This window comes from Sorex araneus, chromosome 2 (assembly GCF_027595985.1).
Source record: "Sorex araneus isolate mSorAra2 chromosome 2, mSorAra2.pri, whole genome shotgun sequence".
Lineage (NCBI taxonomy): Eukaryota > Metazoa > Chordata > Mammalia > Eulipotyphla > Soricidae > Sorex > Sorex araneus.
Genome location: NC_073303.1, coordinates 200,661,937 through 200,675,830, shown reverse-complemented (window position 1 = coordinate 200,675,830; position 13,894 = coordinate 200,661,937). Strand labels below are relative to the sequence as shown.

Sequence of the window (13,894 nt, the reverse complement as noted above, 5' to 3'; positions counted from 1 at the left end):
GCAAAGCTTGAACAGATCCTTTTGGAGTGATAAGTGTCATTTTGTTTTGAGGAAAAGTGATTACAGACAGTAACTAGAGCTCTGAGAAACAGGGAAAGGAGTGTCGATTCAAAACCTCTGCTGTCCTTGCTAATATACGTTCTTTCATACATTGTGACAAGTTATGAGTCTTCACAGTAACTATCACTATGGCAATCGCCGAGTACAGAAAATGCTTAGTGTGTTTAAATAAGTCATAATTTGCCCCATGCCCTACAGGCAGATAGATGCAATTATAAACAGATCAATGCTCTTACCTCATTAATATGCTTATATGTTTTTATCAAGTCAACAGAAAGTTTTCTCAGGGGAGCAGTCGCTGGATCTCGGAAGGTCTGGGGCATCCGCCTCTGTAACATGACAACATCAGGCATCGCCTTCAACAGACAGAGAACACTAGCACTTTAACCACGGTCTGCACGCAGGAGGCCCTCACCATGCACGTCCAGTACATGGACACCTGCATCCACTGAGACGACCCCTTCCACCCACTCCAGTGCAGACCACCACCACTGGGTGGACGTGCGAAATGAGAGCCCCAGGGCTTACGGACACACAGGCAGAACCCTGGTCCGGGACCCGAGGAAATTCAGCTCTGCTGAATGGTCCGACCAGGCTGGGGGAGGCTCCGCTGGGCCGGGAGCAGCTCCAGCTCCCCCCGGGGGCCTCCGACAGGCACGGCGGCCCCCTGCACTCACTTCACAGCCCGGCTGTGGGAGAGGTCCCCCCCCCCGTCCTCTCCCTCTGTGTCCCTGGCACGGGGGGCTCGGGTGTGCCAGTACTGGACAGAGACTGGTGCGGGGCCAGCGGGGGGTGGCCGCCCCCAGCCCGACCCATGTCTCTGCAAGCAGAGCAGCAGCCCTGCACCAACCGCGAGCCTCTACTCTACCCTCTGAGTGGAACCATTTCAGGCTGCTGAGCGGAATAACTGGGTCATGCATAATGAAAAACAATAAAGCAAGCATATAAATTTATTAGATTTGGGTAAGAACAAAACTGCGTGTGTGTCCGTGAGTTTCTGACTCGCCCACCGAGCAGGGGCCCCGGTATTCCAGACAGGCCGGTGTGAGCCATCTCCCCAGGAGGAAGAACTCACTCAAGCACCCAGCCCCCCGAGAAGGCCACGGACCGAGCAGTGCCCTCCTCCCGCAACAGGAGCGCACTATGTGCTTGGCACACCACCAAAACCACAAAGGTCTTCTCTAACCAGCCTGGTCCTGCCCTCGAGGCCAAGCAAGTGCAGCTCCAGAGGCCTCACTCCCGCCGGCGCGTCTGCACGGACAGCAGACAGGCCGCTCTGCTCCCCGAACCCGGCAGGGCTCCACAGGGAGCTCACACAGAGAAAGGGCTCGAAATTAAGAAAGAACGGGTTAATCTGTATGAACCAACACCCCCCTTCACAAATTTCAGTGTGACTTCACGTTAGGTGACAAAATTCTCTATTTTTTATTCCTGTGCTGCCACGCAGAGTCCAGAATTAGCAAGTTGCTTTAACAAAGGCGAATACAAACATACACGCTATGCTCCAGGCCGGGCCCGAGCACCTGTGCTTTCTCCACTTCTGTTTCTGGGGGTCACCGCGCCAGAGAACGGCCGGGAGGCAGCAGGCCTACTTCTCCCTCCACACCCCACAGCCAGGAGCCCTCCCCCCGAGACAGAGAAGCGGACGGACTCTTCTCTCTTCTCCCCGCACAGCTGGGGAAAGCGTCGCCCACTGCCCACACCTCGGGCCAGTCTGGGTGACGGTCCCGATCACGAGGCCGCAGGGGGAGAAACGGGGTGACAGCGCACACAGCTCCTGCTCAGCTCAGTCACAAAAACTAAGTGTCCCCTCACGCTGAGATCTGGCGGGGCCGACTCCAGAAGGTCCAGCCCTGTCTGCTTACCTAACGCCCGTCTCACCTGCTCGTTTGGGTGTGGCCTCCTGTTTCCCAACATCACGCAGGACCAAACACTGCCCTGGGCCTTCCCTGTGACTCCGTGTGACCTGTCCCTGTGTGCGCCCGGAGAGCACCTGGGGCCATACCGGGAAGGGTGAGAGCCCTGGTTCCGCTCAGCGCGCCAAGCTTCAGGCACGCGTTCTACACGTTTGCATCTTTCTTCCCTAAATTTATCTTTTCCTCGAAAAATAAACCTTTTTATCTCTTTTAAAGTTGTTTTTAAAGCTACTTAAAAGAATTTTTAACGTCATGTTTCATCTAGTACCAAACACACTCAAAGGAGATAAACTACCAGAAATAAAACGTTCACATTGTCGTTTCGGCTTCCTTGTACAAGAAACACAACTTAAGGGGACGGAGCGATAGCACAGCGGGTAGGGCGTTTGCCTTGCACGCGGCCAACCTGGGTTCGATCCCCGGCATCCCATATGGTCCCCCAAGCACCGCCAGGAGTAATTCCTGAGTGCAAAGCCAGGAATAACCCCTGAGCATCGCTGGGTGTGACCCTCGCCCAAAAAAAAGAAACACTACTTAAAAGACACTGGCGAATAGGGACGGTGACAAGGAACACTGGGAATCAAATGACCAAACAGCTTCGCACTAGGACACTGGGGACAGGGCGGAGGGCCCAATCTCCCTGTGGGAACAGGGGTCAGCACCTGGAGACCCCCTGGGCCAGACCCGCAGGGCGTGAAGCAGCATCCACTTCCACAACTGCCTCCTTCGGTCAGAAAACGGAGGCCACTGGACCAGGCGGTCAGCAGCGTCACTGGCAGCGGCGCCCCCCGCACAGGCCCACAGAGCAGTGTGGTCACTAGCCGCTGGCCTGGCCACACTCAGACTCCAACGCAGACAGTGCAGAGCACAGGGGTGAGAGGCTGAAGACGCCAACTCAAGCTACTTTCTTCCAGGCTGGAACCACAGGAGTGTGTAGGGCACCTGCTGTGCACGTGGCTGGCTCGGGTCCGATTCCCCGAGCCCGTAGGGTCTCTCGACCACCACCAGGAGTAATTCCTAAGCACAGAGCCAGGGTAAGTCTGAGCAGTGAGGTGTGCTGAAACCAAGAACCAACCTATCTTTTTGTGTCACACACACTCTGAACAAATTTTAGTTTACAGCTAAAGATGGAGAGACTCCATGAATTCACTTATTTTAAAATAATCCACAACCCGGATGCCAGTTTTATTCAAAACTGTATCCTAAGCCAACTGACTTTCCTGTCACAGTGACATGACCCTGATGGTCGTGTTCAGCGGGTACCGAGAGGGCTGCTCACCCCGGCCTCCGTGTGGCACAGGGGAGCAAAGGTCCTGCAAGGGCACAGGCGGGTCCGACAAGCCCTTGGGGACCAGCAGAGCACGCAGGTCACTGTGCTGTCGGGCCACCGGGGCGGTCCCCAGACCGTTGGGCAAAAGCAGCCGGAACAAGAAAGTTTCCTTTCTTTTGTCACAAAACCAAGCCCCTTACAAATGGGGACATTCGGACCTCCAGCTCCAATTCCCAAACACGACTTATCAATATCACACAAAAACCAAATCCTCAAGTTCTGCCATCCTCAATAATCGACCCATCTTAGTATGGCTGCTCCTCTCCGGCTACGCACATCCTACACACGGGAGCCCGGCTCCACTGGAGAGCCCTACTGCCTCCCAGGGCCCACAGCGAAGGTCCTGACCTGTCCACACGCTGGTCGCTCACTGGCCTGTGCATCCTTCACCCCGAGAGAGCACACACCCTTCACACAGCCGAGTATGGAATTCACAAAGTTTAAGTTTTCCAAGTTTTGCAACTGTCACTTGATAATATCAAGGACCAAACCCAAGAGTGGCAAAGCAAACTCCTAAGTACACACCAAAGCCATCACTTTTAGTGACCTCCGTTCTACTGGGAACACGACAACAGGTGGAAAAAATAATCCTCCCGTCCCTGGGGCTAGCGACAGCCTGCAGGGGGCAAGGCACCTGCCATGCACTCCATCAACCAGATCCCCAGAGTGCTGCCAGGAGTCATCCCTGAGCACTGAGCCTGGAGTCCTCCCCGAGCACTCCTGGGTATGGCCCAAACCCAGGAAGTGACAGGGAACATTCCCTCCCAAACCAATCGTGAGTGCAGCAGATGCAGTGGACCGAGGAATATACTATGCTACCAATACTCGGGCGGCAGACAGACACACAGACAGTGCGTTTCCATTCCTCGAGAGGTGCCAGCATTAATTTTCTGTACACCACTAACTTTGGGGGTGGGAAACTGCTAAATCTCTAGGCTGAATTTAAGAATGAACAGAATGGTGAACTGAAATTACATTTCTTTCTTTTTAATTTGAAAAAGTTGTTTGTTAACAGCATTAAAAACAAAAGTCCAAAACACTGCTATAAAGTTTGCTGTAACGGAATGAGACTTCTTTTTCTCCTAACATGTCTTCCTACCTAGCCACCTTTCTATGAAAGTAAGTTCTGTTTCTCCGTTTGGCTGCTATTCCTGTTTGTTGATACAGTTTTGGTTACATGCTGGGAATCGAACCCCAGGCTTCACCCATGCATGCTCGGCAAATGCCATACCACTTAGCTATATCCCTGCCCTAAAATTCTTTGGAAGTAACTCTCCCCCTCACTCTTTCAGGTGACAAAATGTGGTTTTGAGTGTTCTTATAAATTAAGTGAAACACACAGTAAAAAGAAAACCCAACTAGCTCTTGAATACAAACTTTCCTCATGTCATCTTTGGAGACTCCGGAGCTCCGCCTGGCCGGGAAAGCTGAGAGCGGGAAGAGCGTTTCTGCCTCTCCGCTTCACTGTTGTAAGAAACCAGCCCCCATTTCAGCCAACTGCCTCGGCTCTATGCTGAACGTACCTGGGTGGTGAGCGGCTGCTGGATCTGGTCAGAGTAGGGTAAGGCAGAAACCTGCTGGTCACTCAGGCTCGGCTGGCGGCGCTCACTGTACGGATGCGGATGGGGCATCTGTCCAGCCATCGGAAGGCCAGCAGCATGGAATGAAAATGACGGTGCGAGCCGGACAGATGAAGGTTTGCATGCTGAAGTCTCGCCTCCTGCGGAAGACAGGCCAGGGTTAGGCACACATCCTTGGGGCTGGCTGCCTGGGGGTCTCACTCCCGGCCCACGCGTCCTCCTAGGTGAGGTCTTTGGGACACTCAACAACATTACAGATTTTTGAAACAAGAATATCATTCACACCATTTTATGTTAACGTGCATAGGACTGCATGATTAAAATGAGCGTCTGTGAATCTCTGTGAAGGGGAAAACTCTTTGGGTATAGTTTTCACACGCGACTTTGTCCACTGAGAGACCGACTTGCAGGGAGCGGCCAGCGGCGCTGCAGCCCCCAGAGAACCACAACTAGCAAGAGCACCCCAAGAATGAACAATAAAGTCACAATGATACAGCGAAGACCGGCAAGGCCTGCCAATGACAGTGGAAATGGAGGCCAGCAACACGACGGTCCACAAAGCTAGTTGGTAGTGAATAAAAATGATTCCCCTTCGAAAAAAAAGGAGGACCTTTCTCCTTACATCCAACCAAGCCTGGAACTGCAGCCTACGTCCAAAGACAAATCAAATCAAGTCTCTGCCCCCAAATCCTGCGCCTGTCACCCCGAGAGACCAAGCTCACAGCAGGCCTGTGCTTCGTGCCAGGGGTCCGCTCCGAAGAGACCAGCCACACGGCGAGAAGCCAGGCCACTGCCCCGAGACCTCAGCTTATTGGCGGTGTGGTACTGCACCCCCAAACGCCTGGCAGTGATGGCATCCACCTTGAGTTCACATACTTCAGCTGGAGAGAGTAAGGAAGGGAGTCTGATCCTCGCAGCATCAGAACTAAGTCCTGAGCACTGCCACGTGTGCCCTCTTTCCCCCACAAAAAAATAGAGGGCTCTTTTCCTCCTAAGATCACCCGGCTATCAACCAACGAATGGGGTGGGCTCCCCCCCACCAGGAAACTGCCAAAGACCACCTCTTTGTTCAACCCAATGCTCCTGGCCAGAGCCCCAGCGTCCCAGCTGTGAGCCAGCACCTCGTCATCAGGTGGCTCGGAGAGACTTTCTAAGCTGTCAGGTCTGCAGCCCGGCCCCCTCCGTAAACCTCAGCACTGCTCTGAGGCCCGAGCAGGGCTCCCCCACTGCAGCACACGGGGTCCATCCCTGACACCTGTCCATGACTAAGGAATGTCGACTCAAGGGGCCAGCGGGAAGGGACACAGCAGGCAGGGCGCCTGCCTTGACTTGCAGCTGACCGGGCTTTGATCCCCGACATCCCATACAGTCCCCTGTGTACCCCGAGTGCAGAGCCAGGAGTAAGTAAGACGGCAGCATCGCCGGTGTGGCCGAAAAAGCGGGGGTGGGGTGGGGGAGAACGTAAAAGGATCATTTCCTAGGAAAGTACACAGGGTATCTTTCATAAACATTTCTCACTGCTCCTGGTGAAAACACACACTCATTCTGCAAATTCAATGATGTGGGGTAATTCTGTCAGTGGAGATAAGCCTTGGAGGGGCCTGGGCGTGGCTCGAGGGTGCTTTCGGGCGTGAGACCCTGAGACGGACTCCACGGCAGCCCCCCAGCACCTGCAGGCAGCCCTGGCATTCAACAACGTGTAGCCTCCAGCTTACACACAGCCCCCTGCCCCGGGGTCCCCACGGCCATGCACACCAACACATGTGTGACCACAGCCAAGGCGGCCAAGCCCTGGCAGCCAGCACCACGACCAAGCACGTGACCCCTGGTCACTCCAACAACCGAGGGAAGGAGACATCGCTATTCCATGACCCTCCCAAGGAAGTCATGGCAGATCAGAATGTTTATCACACTACCACTGCCAACAGGGAAACAGGGCCAATGTCGCAAACGGGGGGGGGGTGGGGGCCTTAGTGCTTTCAAGCTGCAAATTAAAACCACGAAGAACACAAAGCAATAGGCAAGACACCTCTAGAGAAGGAGACAGGGCTGGACAGATACAGAAGATAGGGCGCCTGGCTTGCAAGCAGCGGGCCTGGGTTTGATCCCTGTGCACGAGCTGGGTGTTAGCCCTCAACACAGTTGGTGGTGGCCCCAAAACAAACACAAAGAAGAACTGCGATCTCCACTACAGAAACAGCCCTTAGGAAGGAGGAAAAGGACTGGAAAAGGACTAAGACCCTGAACGGCCAATCCTTAAGGACTCTGGGTCCCCGTTTCCCTCCAACTGTGATCACTCCACAAACCCTCGTCCCTGAGGCGCGACGTCGTTCCCTGGATACACCAGTATCCCAGAATCCAGCACAGCTGAACCTCACATAAAGCCCTTTTGGCACAGTGTTAAATAGTAGGTTCTCTTCCTATTATCAACATCAGTATTATGCTATATACTTTGGGCCACACCCAACAGTGCTCAGCGGTCACCCCTGGCTGTACTCAGATCACTCCTGGCAAGCTCTGGGAACCACATAGGATGCAGAGGATTGAACCGAGGTGAGCTGTGTGCCGGGCAAGCGCCCTTCCTGCCGTGCGATCACTCTGGTCCCATGCTCTACTCTTTACTAGGATATGAAGGACCGGGATGGGAGTAAAGAACACATCGGTAATGAACTTAAAACCGTGACCATAACAGAACCTGAGTGACAAGGAAACAACATGAGGACCCGAGAATTTGGCAGGGAAGGCATTCCACACAGCTGGCAGCACGTCTGATCTGTGCAACACCGCCGGGAATGATCCCCGAGCTCAGCGGGATCCGGAACCCCCGCCCCATCTACCCACTCAGAGTCAGGAATCATGCCCGCCTCCCCACGAGTCACTTCTACTCTGGTCACCGAAACCACCGGAGACAGCCTCCCTACAGTGTTGGTTACTGCTGGTCACCAGCTGGAGCAGGAGGCTTCTATCCAGACTGGACTGCTGACCGGCAGGGCTTTCACTCCTCCCAGTCCAGAGCGAGTGCGCCTGAGGCCTCTGCCACATGGTTCTTGTTCAGGTCCCTCTGTCCACGGACAATCTTCTCCCCACAGCCATCTCAACCTCCCCCATGCGTGCACGCACCCACCCACCCTCAGCTTCACTGATTCCGACCCTTCGGGGGAGTCCCCATTCTTCGTGCCCTATTGGCTTGCTTTTCTAGTTCCCTATCAAGAAAGTCTTTCCCTCAAGGTGACTTGCAGTGTCACACGGTCATTCTCAAAGGTGCCTTTGATCAACATGACCCCTTCATTTTACCAACGATGGCTATAGAATTAGTACTTCTGGAATGCTAAAACTATTGAAACAAGTTCACCCACACCTTGACGGCAGTGCTGAGTCCTGCCCTAGGAGCGTCTCTGCAGTCTCCCAGAATGGGGACCTTACCCAGAGACCCCAGAGCACTGCCGCCCACACCTATTTCTGGGTTCTCTCTTCTGTTCTGCTGGAAACACAGGGGACTGTAGGTAGGTTACTCTCTAGCAGAGGAATCTGTGGGGGTCTGGCACATGCACGTGTTAGAATCAGGTGCTCAAAGTCATCAAAACAAACTCATGTTGGAATCTGGTTAAGCAGCAATGCCCAACAGTTTTCTGCAGACTGGTCAGCGCTGTGCACTGAGCAGTTACTTGCACTCACTACCAGGCACCTGAGAAGTTTTAGTTTCTCCCTCCTGATCTTTTCTCTTTGGAGCCGTATGCCCTTGCTGGGGTCCCTGGCACGATCATGATGAGAACTCAGTCTTCTACTAAACTTCCTTTGGTCCACAATACACCTATTTCATGAAACTTAACCCACTATCTTTATTCAAATAAGCTAAAATTTAGCTACAATGTTTCGACCCAAGATGCTTAATTCAAATGTATCCAAAAATCATTACCTGTCAATCAAGCCCAGGACTGTAACTGTAACTGCCTTCACCACTGAAAGGCAAACAGCTTCTGCTGCCCTGGGGCCTGTCTGCACCTTGCGTGTCCTGGGCCACCCAGACCCTTCCTGCCAAGGCCAAGTTTCTATAGCTCTTTAAAAGCTCATAAAAAAATTTTTGTTAGTAAATAAAGTTTCCTTTAAAAGCAAAGTAACTTTCTCGCTCTCTCAGGGACCAAAGACTCAGAACTGAAGACTCATCAGGCTGCAAGTCCGCAGGGGAATTTCTCAGGGTCTCCGTCCCCTCCCGTCTACATGACTGGCTCGGAGTCCCACTGATGCCTGAGGGGCAGATGCGGTGCCTGGATGGTGTGCAACACAAGGACCCTGCCTGCAGACGACCTCTCCAGGCGCCTACTGTGGGAACTTGAAGAGGTTCTGAGACAGACTCTCCCTAACGGTGAGGAGAGGCAGACAGACTGCCATGAAAAGAGAGCGGGATGGTCACGAGCAACAATACGGGTGCAAACACTGAAGACAAACACCTCAAGAGACGCTAACGGCAGCACCGACAGTCAACGAACCACCAGGGCAGGCAGCAATGCCTGGCACGTGGCCCGCGCCCAACAAATGCCCAGCAGGAATATTTAGAATATGAAGAAACAGCGAAGAGAGGAAGGGAGGGGAGAGCTGAAGGAGTAAGAAGTATTTTTACAACGAGGGGGCTCATGAGTCAGAAATAAAGAATTGACTTATCATAGCACAAGTCAGAGCTGTTGTTTATGTCTATTTCTCACACTCATTTTTATATCCCGAGCACAAAAGCATGGTGTCTGAATTCACAGACTGTGATTAATACACACGCAGCAAAGTCAAACTATGCGATGGCTTTGTAAGCTATCTCAAGACAGGAACGAATGGACTGATTCCTGAGGACTCTCTAGTTAGTGGCCAGTAAGTCTCTGTCAGTCACCACAAAACACACAAACACAAGCGCACCAGCCAAAACAACCATCCACATTCACTCAGACAACCCCTAAATAAGTGCTCAGTGCTTTTAGCCTCAACACGAATACGATTTGTGAGAAACCGGTAAGAGTAACAATAGGATCGGGTGCTTTTCTTTCAAGCTCGTGATTATCAGACTTGCACTTCTGAGAGCCTGGAGCAGGATCCATTCACGTCCATAACCAACGCAGAAGCCACTCCGCAAGTACGCAGGAGCCCTCCCAGGCGGCGGCCGTGAAGAACGGCAGTCACTGGGAAGCAAGCAACACCTCATTCCCGCCTGGAGTCCACAGAGGGGAAGGGAAGGCCGACAGGACACGGCAGACTGGCCGAGCCGAGGAGGCCGCCAGGCGGGAGGGCTGGATTCTGAGGGGCAGACCAGGAACCCAGGCTGGGAACCCCCAACTGGCAAACACTCAAGCTGCGCGAGGTGGCTCAGGGCCCAGGAAGGGGGGCAAAGGCCAGCTGCCGGCCAGCTCTGAGCTGAACAGCTCCTCGAACCCAACCACACGGAACAGGTCCCTCCTGTCAGCTCGAGCGAGGCCCCCGAGACACTTCCTGTGCGGAGCCAAGCTGGCCGGGCCCTCACCACACGGCAGGCCAGCAAAGACCCAAGCGAACTTCAGGGGACCCAGCTGACTCACGAGAAAGCTGCGGGCTGGGACAGCCACGTCCGGCTGCCCACCACGCTACTGCCCTCAGTGCTTGTCCCCAGGCTGAGGGCGGGCAGGGGGCACACACGGCCTGGGCATGGAGGGTCAGTTCCCTTAGAGGTCCAGAAACAAAGAAAGTGATCATTAAACCTCGCCCAAAAGGCTTTCAAATAGATAGAAAAACATGACGACAAAAAGTAACTCTTAACAAATAAATGAAAACTATAAAAAGGGAGGTCCTATATAGATATTCAGGAAATAAAAAAGTATACTGAAAAAAATCTTGTAATGGACACTGCAAACAAGGCCAGTAAACATAAGAATAAAGCAATATAATTCAACCTAACTGAAACCGAGTACAAAGTGTGTGCACACCCCCCCATCCCCCCACCCCAACCCCACCAAAACCAAACACCTTGTTTGGAAAAAGTGGCACAAAAGGAAAATGAGAGAAAATGGAAAAGAAAAAAAAAACAATGTCCCAAACTGTTCTTCGGGTCCTCCACATTCACAGCAAAGCACCCAACCACTGATCCAAGTCAACGACCTCCGAGGGGCTCTCAGTCTCCAGACCCCCTTCCCCTCTCCCCACCAGTGTCAAGCCAAACTGCTGAGAAGCAGCAATGAAGAAAATCTTCCATGGGGAAGAGGGAAAACACTTAGAAGAACGCCCCCCCTCCCCGCAGGAAACATCCCTAAGTAAAGCCCCCTCTCTACATGCCGACACGAGGAGGATTTGGTCTGCAACTCTACATCCAAGTCTCTCAAAACACACAAGCAAAGACATGCCGGACGCTGGCGTGCAGCCACGCACAGAAAGCACAGGCGAAGAGGACCCCCAACGTGGACCCCAGCCCGAAGGAGTCAGGAGCACGGCAAGGGGTACCCAGCATAGCCAGGCATTTCTCTGGTCCGTATTTCAAAAGACTGAGTGTTTAAAGCACAGCTTCCCAAATTTATTGACTCTTACCCCTCTTGGGGGTAGCGGGAGCCACCCACCAAACTACCGCAGTCACAGGAACAAGCAGAAAGCTAGCCCCCTAAAATCCCTACTACTGCCCTTCCCCTCATTTGCCTGCAGAGCGAGGGAAAATAATTTAGCTCAATTTGGAAAACATTTGTTTTTAAAAAAATTAAGTTATTGTGTGTATAGTCCAAAGTGTGTATAAAAGTAAAACATGGCAAGCATCTCCATGAGAGAAAGCACTTTAAATCTGCAGGATTAGGGGTCAGGGGCAAGAAACCTGAGGACATGCCTGAAACTCAACCACATGGTGACTTAATAAAACATTTTTAAAAATGAATAAACTTGCATGTGTCAATTCCTCAAGCAACCACCACAGAGATGATAAAACAGATCAATGAGCCACCAGAGAGCCACTAAATTAGGAAAATAAAATCTGAATTGCATTTAAGAAATAAACAAAAGTCTTGATGCTCTCAGACTAATATACAGATACATGCATTTTATTCACTCTATCTAGCAAGCACATAATATTTTTTGTTATTCTACTGTCATTGACAATTAGATTACAGAAAATATTACCTAACCCCATAGTAATGGGTCCTTAGTTTCAAACAGCAAGACAAATTCTTAAAGACAAAATAAGATGTCAAAAATTTATTTTTAGGAATAGCATCTGGAACACAAAAAAAGATTGAGCTATTCATATAGAGCTGCTGGATTCATCACCAATATTCTAAATGAAGGGAAAAAAAACTGATTCTTATAGAATCCGTACTAGAAAAATAGTCAGTAATAACTCCACTTACACACACACACACACACACACAAAACACTGAAAGCAACACATCCAATGGCTGGAATGAATAATGGCCACTTGTACGAAATGCTCACACAAACAAGGTCCAGGCAAATCAAGACTACCTCCAGGGGCTGAACGGGCAGGGCGCACTCGTGCTCTGCAGACCCAAGTTTGCTGCCTGGCATCCCAAACAGCCCCTGGTCCCGCCAGCAGTGACCGCTGAGCACAGAGCCAGGCGTAAGCTCAGAGCACTGCCGGGTGAGGCCCAGAAGCCAAATGCCAAAATCATCTTGCAGCTGACTTCACGTATGGTTCTGGCCGCCGGGGGATTCCAGACTCAGGCTCACAGACGCCTACTCTCTGCGCATGCTCCGCCCCGTCCTGGGAGGGGCCAACGGTACCTCATTATGGGCTTGGACTGTAGGTGGCCTATCCCTGGACAGCCCAGGAGGACGCGGTCCTTCTGGACCCCAGGAGCAGCCGGTGGGCAGGGGGCTGCGGGTCAGGGGTCGGGCCGGTCACAGAGCGGCTTCCCAGGGTGTCTCCCGACAACGGGCGAAACTGAGACCACACTCCTATGACTTGAAGGAACAGACGGCCCGAGACTGGAAAGCTGGCGTGCAGGGCTGGGGGCTTTCAAGTGTTACAGAACGGACTGAAGCCTCGACACTGACAAGCAGGACTGGCTCCAAGGGGGGCAATTCCTCCCTGTCAGACAGACAGACAGACACAGACACAGAGAGAGACACACACTGGAGGCGCGCGCGCATGCACGCACCGCACGCGCGTGCACACACACACACACACACACACATACACACACAAACACAATGGAGGCAATTCCTCCCTCTCAGACACACAAACACACGAGTGCGCACACACCCACCAGGGTAGTCAAGGGACAGACACCCCGTGAGGTCAGTCAACAGTCACCTGAAACAGAACGAAGAAGAGTGCCACTCCGGCCCAGGGAGCGACGGGGCCGCACACCCTGTCACTCGCTTGCAGGAACAATCTAAAGGAGAAGGCTGGTGTCTCCAGGGACTCACAGTGGCCCGTGTGAGGCCTAGGGCCCTGCCCGGCCCGAGAAGAGGGAGGCGGACACGCGGAGAGCCCAGCGGGGTCTGGAAACAGGAGGCCAGGCAGGGCCACGCACTTTCTCCCACCAGCCTTCGCACCACCAGGAGCACCACATGGCACCACAGGCTTTCTCCAGCACGAGACGAGGGGGTCGGCATCTTGTCTGGCCTGTCCATCCCAGTCTGCTCTCCCGGGCCGGCCCGAGCAGCTTCCAGCCGCTCTTGGGGGGGGGGGGGGGGAGAGTGGAGGGGAGAAAGAACCCAACTGAAGTTCCTTCCCACAAACAAAACCACCTACCCCTAAGCCACATTCAACCCGCATCTGAGCTCTAAGACACACACACACACACACACACACACACACACACACACACACACACACACACACACACACGGGTCCATGCTCCTACCAGGCCCGGCCCCGCCCCAGCCTTCAGAGGCGCTGATCATGACTCTGGCAGGGTCACAGTGCCGGAAACCTCCAGGCGCAGGAAGGAAAGGCTGCTGAAGCCGGGCAGCCATTTCCTCCAGGCCAAGGGGGCACTGCCCTGCCCCAGCAGGAAGGGGACCCCGCCCCGCCCCACCGCCACTCCATCCCC

At 53.2% G+C, this 13,894-nt stretch overlaps 1 protein-coding gene across 3 annotated transcripts in view; it reads right to left on the bottom strand.

The window, feature by feature from the left end:
• Positions 1 to 13,894, bottom strand: part of DYRK1A (dual specificity tyrosine phosphorylation regulated kinase 1A) — a 120,231-nt gene that overhangs the window by 26,288 nt on the left and 80,049 nt on the right. For 2 of the 3 annotated variants that reach the window (XM_055125796.1, XM_055125798.1), the window contains 2 exons: positions 4,830 to 5,026; positions 297 to 416 (listed from right to left, as the gene is read on the bottom strand). In XM_055125796.1, the coding sequence (XP_054981771.1) occupies positions 297 to 416; positions 4,830 to 5,026 (317 nt within the window). The remainder of the gene's footprint in view (positions 1 to 296; positions 417 to 4,829; positions 5,027 to 13,894) is intronic. The other variant, XM_055125797.1, reaches the window with a different exon arrangement.